Genomic DNA, 7,046 nt, shown 5'->3' on the forward strand with positions numbered 1-7,046 from the left:
AACCGGAAACTGCAACGTTTTGTGGTGAATTTTAATAAAGTTTCGCCTTTGTCCATAGTTATTTATTGACAAATAGCAGATAATTTGATTTTGTGCCAATATTTAAAAACAATGCGACAGAAACATGAGGGCGCAAAGATCCTCGAACGGGGGATGCGGATTTAGGACCCCAGGCAATTTATGTGACTCATGTCCTGGTTTTCCGCCATAATTTCATAACACTTTTTTGTTGTTTTTTGAAGTCAAAGGGCTAACTGTAATTGGATAAAATGTCAGTGGTCGTGTACGTACGGGTTGTAGAGAAATCATTTTCGGATTTGGAAATAGGGAAAACTGTGTCAGGATGTGTGATAAAATTATAAATTGAGTTTTCAGCGGCACCCTGTTCACACTTTTTGCAATCATCTGCGGTCAAAATAATGGGAAATTTAATAAACGATGATTAAAATCTATCGCTTTGTAATCAGATTTTTTAATAGTTTGCATTTGAAGGGTGTTTTTAGGAAAACGACTATTAATAAATCTAGTTTAGTAAATTGAGCTTTGAGAGACCTAATGAGACATATTGCAAAAAAAAGTAGGAAAATGTTAAATAGAATGTTCAGCTTTTCTAATATGGCAAAATACATTTTATTTATTGAATTTAAATTAAAAGTTTATATCAATCATTCCCCTAAAAGATATATTTAAGCAAAACCTATAGTTAAAGAGTCATTTTTATTTCCTATAACAAAACATTAAATAAAGCACCCCTAATCAAAGCTTAAGGACACAGATAAAGAAAGGGAATCGACTTATAAGACATAAGCTTTAGTAACAGCCTAAGTCCAAGCAACCGTTCCCTGAGGAATGCAAAAAGTGTCAGCATTCATTGATGAGTATAATAGTGTTTTTATAACCCAAAAATTCGGAACTTCCCAAGGAACCCTGCAGATTAGGCACAAGTTTGATTTCCGGCAGACCAATAAAAGAAATGGGAATAAACCAAATGAGTGTGTGTGTGTGTGGGTGTGTGTCGTGACCTATCTGGGAGCCAGATTAGCCATCATCTCCAAGGCCATAAAAGCCTATTAAACAGAAGCAAAATTCAGGAAGAAACTAGCACCAGGAACTAGCACCAGAAATCTAACTTACACAAAAGTAAAATAAGGAAAGGCGCAGTTTTATGTACTTTTACAACTACTACATAGTATTAAATATTATATTATATTTATTTGGTAGGAAAACTAAAGCTCTTGATGTGAAATATTTGCATTTGGAAGTCATAACACATTCGCAGATTCGATGATCTCCACGTCCAGCGCTACTTTTATTATCCAGTCAATGTACGCCATTACATTGGTATAAACGGTCTTTTTGGTTTCAGAATTATGATAACTCAGGATACCATATTGAGAATAAACTCCTGGTTCTGTCATATTGGTCAAAGGGCTGCCACCCTCAGTGGGCTCGCTTGTTACAATTACCTCGACTTTATTACTTGGACAAGGATCAGCTAGCCATATCCAACTAAGAAATTTTCTTCCAAAGCCACATTTTTCTTTTTTAGGCAATTCAGTTTTCTCCTTGCTCCTCTCAATAGTAGGATTGGGTTTTTCCTCTTTGGCATTTACCTCAATGCATATCGGTTGTATGTGCTCCTTATATACGACATTGGTTTTCAATTTCAACAAAGCTATGTCATTCTGATGACTTTCTGCGGAGTATAATCTGTGTATCCAAGCCATCTCTACAACATGTTTTTCGTAGGTGATTTTGTCCCTTGTTCTATTCGATCCATCGATCACTCCCAAGTGAACAATGCTGTTAAGGGAATATAATATATATTAAAATATATATTTTTGGAATTATCATAACTTACAGTGGGGTTCCGAGCGTAAGGCAACTTGCCGCTGTCAAGACATATCCTACAAAATGGCAAGCCTATTATTTTAGAAGGATATGAATATCATTTCTGATACTAACGTTCGTTGACAAGAGTGCCGGCACAGAGGAATTTAGAAGTGTGTAGTGATCGGATTTCAACCATCCACGGTGTAGCACTAGTAAGAATCTTGAACTTTCCACAATTCTGCTCCAAAAAGAGTGAATCACCCTGATGGACCAGCAGCAGAGCGCAGAACACCAACCAGCTCGTGGCACTCATTATTTAAGACTAAACCAAGCGATAAGCCGCTCCACAATTATTCACTTAAAACCAAAGAAAGTTGCTCTCTTTCGTTTGAATTTAAAGAACCTTATCAGGAATTCAGTGAAATCTAAAAACGTTGCTGCTGTTGCTGCGAGCATTTTAACAATTCTCAAAAGAAGAAATTCCCAAAATGTTTCGAAATTGAAAAGTGAGTCACAAGTTTGGTGAAATATCATCAATTAAATTTATAAGTTTGCCTCTAAAGCTCATTAACTATAAAATAAATTCTAACAGATCTGTATATACATCTACGTACATAATAGAAATGCTGTTCTTAAGCCGAAATTTGTATCCCTTGTTTAAATTATAGTTAGCTTGCACTTTGACATAAAAATATTTATTTAATCATAAAAACAATACATATATATTGAAGAAAATTTAAAACACAATGCTTAGATCATATTTTCTAATGTATTATTTTATCTATATTTAAATCTATTTATAGGAAAAATCATTAAATAAGTTTCAAGTCGGACTCCGCTCTTTAAGAACGAAAACAGAAAGACTGACAAAGTCAAAAGAGAGCACGCGAAAGAGAGAATTACGCGTTAAAGAGCAATTCCAAACATCTTATCTTTCCCTCTCTCCCCGCACCAGAGCCCTGTTTCTTTAATATTTCTCTATCAGAGCATTAAAATCACTGTAAAAAAATATCTATAACATCTCAAATCGTCTAAATAAATATAAAGAAAGCAAATATATGTAATGGCCACTTACCTTGATTTACTCAAAGTTGAATTGGAATTTGTTGGATTTTAGAAAAAAAATTGTACCTTGTTAGTCCACACAAAACCTTGCATTTCGAAGTCACTAACATTTTCTCCGAGTGTATTTCTCATATGTTTTTATATACAGTTGAATATATATATATATATATATGTATTTATAGATGCGCATACATATTCTCAATTCACCCGCGGAGTTTGACTTGCATTTTGACAAACTAAATATTTAAATAAACCTTTAAAACAATAAATATTAGGCAAAACACACAAAGCAATGCTAGATCACTTTTCTATTTAGTATTTTCTTCTTTATTTTCATTTGGAGGAGCAAATCTTTATGAATGAAAACTAGAACAGTGATAAACTGAAACTGATAAGCGGCCGGCAGAGAGGGGATATCGATGAATAATCGCTTCTACAGATCTTGGTACTCTCTTCTTTTTAGTCTCTTCTTTATCGAAACATTTAAAATATTTTCTATAAAATGCAGATTGGGGAATCTTAACATATAGTCGAATGTAATAGGAAATCTAGCTAAAACCAGATTCGACTTAAAACTGGTAATTGAGCAACATAACTAAAAATCAAGGTGTTTAGTCCGTCTGAACATCATTAAAGACGGTATTAAAGGTTTTACTTAATATTTCTATTAAATGGCGAATCATTTGTCAATAATTAATATCGGCATCTAGAGCTCGTGATGTAATCCATTCGACATGTGCCATGACATTGGTATAAACCAAGCCACAGGTGGTGGCATTACGATAGCTTAGGATTCCATGTTGGATAACATTCTTCGTCTCGGACATTATGGTCAAGGGGTTCCCAACGGACTTACAAGGTACCCCGGAACATTGAAATTTATAAGATTTTTGTTTGAAGCTTTGGCCAAACAGAAAGCTGTTGATATGGGATTTAGACCAAATCTCTTGGGGATTCACCACAATGCATATCGGTTTTATATACGACTTATACTCCACATTCGTTGGCAACCTCAGCAAACCAATATCATTTTGATGGCTGCTTGATAGATATGACTCGTGGATAAAGATCATGATGACATCGTGCACTTCAAAGCGATTATCTCTCACTGAGCTGTCGCAATTCCCCAAGCAAACCACCCTGTTTGAAAAGTTATCTAGTTAATAATTTTGGTTGTGGATATACAACATTGGAAAGCCCTTACAGTTCCTCTCTGTCTACCAAGCAACTTGCTGTTGTTAAGACATTTCCTAAAAGTAAATTATCTTTAGCAAACCCTAGACTTTATTTTTAGTACTTACTTTTGTTAATAAGTGTTCCAGAGCATATAAATGCATTAATACGCTTAGATCCAATTTTTGCCAGCCAAGGAAATAAATCTCTTTTAGAATCAACGATTCCGCAGTTCTCCTCCAAAAACAAAGCTAAACCATGGTGGAAAACCAACAGAGAATAAAGTGCTACCCAGAGTGCTGAAATCATCTTTCCCAAACAAAAGTCTTCTCATTACTAACTCATAATGTCGAGTTTACTGAGAATATATTGTTGAATGATAAGCTTATCAGTTAAATAAACATATACATAGAATTTCCGGATTTTATAATTTAAAATATCAAAGAATTTTTAATCAATAATTGTTAGTACACTAAAATTTTAAATGAGTCCACTCTGAAGCAGGATAAATGACGTGGACATCTAAAACGTTATGTAAAGATTTTGGAACCTTAACTTATAGTCGAATGTAATAGAACAACTAGCTAAAACCATATAAATCCAGATTTAACCAATATAACTTAAGATCCAGTTGTTTGACCAATACATTCCCATATTTATCAAATACACGTAGTCCGTGTGAACATCATTAAATACGATATAACAAGTTTTACGCAACAATTCTGTTCAATATTTTAATTTACTGGCGAATAATTTGATAAAATAACATCGACATCTAGAGCTCGTGATGTAATCCATTCGACATGTGCCATGACATTGGTATAAACTAAACCATAGGTGGTGGCATTACGATAGCTTAGGATTCCATGTTGGATAACATTCTTCGTCTTGGACATTATGCTCAAGGGGTTCCCAACGGACTTACAGGGAAGGCCGGAACATAAGAATTCATAAGATTTTTGTTTGGAGTTTAGGCCAAACAGAAAGCTATTGATGCGGGACTTTGGCCAAGTTTGTTGGGGATTCAACACAATGCACATCGGTTTTATATACGGCTTATACTCAACATTCGTTGGCAACCTTAGCAAACCAATATCATTCTGATGGCTGCTTGATAGATATGACTCGTGAATGAAGACCATGATGACATCGTGCACTTCATAGCGATTATCTGTCACTGAGCTTTCACACTTCCCCAAGCAAACCACCCTGTTTTAAAAGTTATCTAGTTAATATTTTAAGTTGTGGATAGCTAATCTCTTACAGTTCTTCTCTGTTTATCAAGCAACTTGCAGTTGTTAGGACATTTCCTAAAAGTAAATTTTGTTTAGATATCACCAGATTTTATTCTTAGTACTTACTTTTGTGAATAAGCGTTCCAGTGCATATGACTTCATTATTAACTTTAGTTCCAACTTTTGCCAGCCAAGGATAGAAATTGGTTTTCGAATCAACGACTCCACAGTTCTCTTCCAAAAATAAAGCTGATCCCTGGTGAAACACCAAAAGAGAACAAAGTACTACCCACAGCGCTGATGTCATCTTTCCCAAACAAAAGACTTCGCATTACTAACTCATAACGTCGAGTTTACTGAATATATATTGTTGAATGATAAGCTTATCAGTTAAATTAACATATATAAGCGTTTAAGCGTAATTTAAGTGAATTATAAAAGAAAGTAATAAATAATTACTTAATAATACACTAAAATTTTGTATGAGTCCACTCTGGAGCAGGATAAACGACGTTGACATCTAGTGCGTTAGGTACTATCCAGTCAATATAGGCAAATACATTCGTATAGACATCAGCATATGTTTCTCTATTCTGATAGCTGAGGATCCCTTGTTGTATAATTCGGTTCATAGGTCCAAATAAGATTGTTTCACTTCCAATGAAATTGGATGATAGAAATTTCTCTTCTTTGTCGTCATCATCGGAGCCATTAAAAAATGACTTTGCGATATTCCAAAAACTCTTTTTTTTGGGTTTCTTATTGAATATTTCAAAAGTTTTCCCTATAGTTTCATATTCATCATTCTTAGTAATGCATATCGGTTGTATATGGGTCTTATATTGCACTTCCGTTTTCAGTCTAAGCAAACCTATATTATCTTTCTTAGTCTTCTCGGAATATGTCTTGGGAAAATAGGCCATTGTCGCTATAAAGTTTTCATACCTATTTTTAGAACGTCCTAAACGAACGATACTGTGGAGTTAATTTGGGTTAAAGTTTTCTTTTTGATGAACTTTTAAAAATATGACTTACAGGTCCTTTTGATTTTTTATGCAACTTGCAGCTGTCAAAATATAATCTAAGTAATAGAATATATTATTTGAGAATCCAGGAATAAATTTAAAGTTAAAATACAAACGTTTATTAATGAGCGTGCCAGTGCAGATTTTTTTAGAACCTTTCAAAATTTCTGCCTTCCAAGGATTGGAACTATTCCTAATATTAGGATTTAAGGCTACACAATCATTCTCAAGAAATTGTCCTGATCCGTGATGGAACAGCATAACGGTGCACAGAGCTATCCAACGCGCGGCACTCATCTTTCCTAAAGAGAACTCACTGCTTTACTGATGCAGCATCGCAAAGTGAGCTCCGATTTTATACAAATAGAGCTTATCAGGGAACTTTCCAAAGAACCTTATCGAACTGTCCAAACTAGTTTATTTTCTTAAAAAAGGTTTCAAGATCTTAGAAATTCATCAAGAATAAAATCAGTCAGTTTCTATTTTAAGATTATATATATGTATATTAATTATATTTTATGTGGTTAGCAAAACACCGATGCTAACACACATTTTAATTTTATTATTTCGAATGATTCATGAATTCACAGAATTCCCATGATTTTGGGAATTTGTGACCTTTTCTCGCTGTGTGTCATGGGTATACCAGAATCAGAAACTGGACGAAGTCAACGCCCACGACTTGGTCGACAATGAATTATGGCTTTAATTTCAA

At 34.3% G+C, this 7,046-nt stretch overlaps 3 protein-coding genes across 3 annotated transcripts; all 3 read right to left on the reverse strand.

Annotated features, from left to right (window-relative positions):
• Positions 1-1,168: 1,168 nt before the first annotated feature.
• Positions 1,169-5,618, reverse strand: LOC108115958 (serine protease 53-like). The gene is made up of 6 exons (XM_017227594.2): positions 5,433-5,618; positions 5,336-5,381; positions 4,815-5,280; positions 1,966-2,149; positions 1,862-1,907; positions 1,169-1,803 (listed from the first exon to the last, which is right to left on the reverse strand). The coding sequence occupies exons 1-6, from the start codon at positions 5,611-5,613 to the stop codon at positions 1,263-1,265; spliced, it is 1,464 nt and encodes a 487-aa protein (XP_017083083.2). The 5' UTR covers positions 5,614-5,618; the 3' UTR covers positions 1,169-1,262.
• Positions 2,979-4,080, reverse strand: LOC108115939. The gene has a single exon (XM_017227576.2). It carries the CDS (start codon positions 3,969-3,971, stop codon positions 3,585-3,587), a length of 387 nt encoding a protein of 128 aa, XP_017083065.1. The 5' UTR covers positions 3,972-4,080; the 3' UTR covers positions 2,979-3,584.
• Positions 5,619-5,637: 19 nt separating the features above from the next.
• LOC108115937 (phenoloxidase-activating enzyme 1-like) lies at positions 5,638-6,640 on the reverse strand. Its single transcript, XM_017227573.1, has 3 exons — positions 6,448-6,640; positions 6,342-6,387; positions 5,638-6,281 (listed from the first exon to the last, which is right to left on the reverse strand). The coding sequence occupies exons 1-3, from the start codon at positions 6,626-6,628 to the stop codon at positions 5,777-5,779; spliced, it is 732 nt and encodes a 243-aa protein (XP_017083062.1). The 5' UTR covers positions 6,629-6,640; the 3' UTR covers positions 5,638-5,776.
• Between the last annotated feature and the right edge of the window lie 406 nt (positions 6,641-7,046).

Source organism: Drosophila eugracilis, unplaced genomic scaffold (assembly GCF_018153835.1).
Source record: "Drosophila eugracilis isolate 14026-0451.02 unplaced genomic scaffold, ASM1815383v1 contig_2159, whole genome shotgun sequence".
Lineage (NCBI taxonomy): Eukaryota > Metazoa > Arthropoda > Insecta > Diptera > Drosophilidae > Drosophila > Drosophila eugracilis.

Bases quoted from the DNA above. Each gene is read 5' to 3' on its own strand.
- LOC108115939 (XM_017227576.2), bottom strand. From the start codon at position 3,971: ATGATCTTTATCCACGAGTCATATCTATCAAGCAGCCATCAAAATGAT.
- LOC108115937 (XM_017227573.1), bottom strand. From the start codon at position 6,628: ATGAGTGCCGCGCGTTGGATAGCTCTGTGCACCGTTATGCTGTTCCAT. The intron at 6,388-6,447 runs GTTTGTATTTTA...TCTATTACTTAG, and splicing joins TGGCACGCTCATTAATAAAC to ATTATATTTTGACAGCTGCA. The intron at 6,282-6,341 runs GTAAGTCATATT...TTAACTCCACAG, and splicing joins ATAAAAAATCAAAAGGACCT to TATCGTTCGTTTAGGACGTT.
- LOC108115958 (XM_017227594.2), bottom strand. From the start codon at position 5,613: ATGACATCAGCGCTGTGGGTAGTACTTTGTTCTCTTTTGGTGTTTCAC. The intron at 5,281-5,335 runs GTAAGAGATTAG...CTTTTAAAACAG, and splicing joins TTGATAAACAGAGAAGAACT to GGTGGTTTGCTTGGGGAAGT. The intron at 1,804-1,861 runs GTAAGTTATGAT...TTCCCTTAACAG, and splicing joins CTTACGCTCGGAACCCCACT to CATTGTTCACTTGGGAGTGA.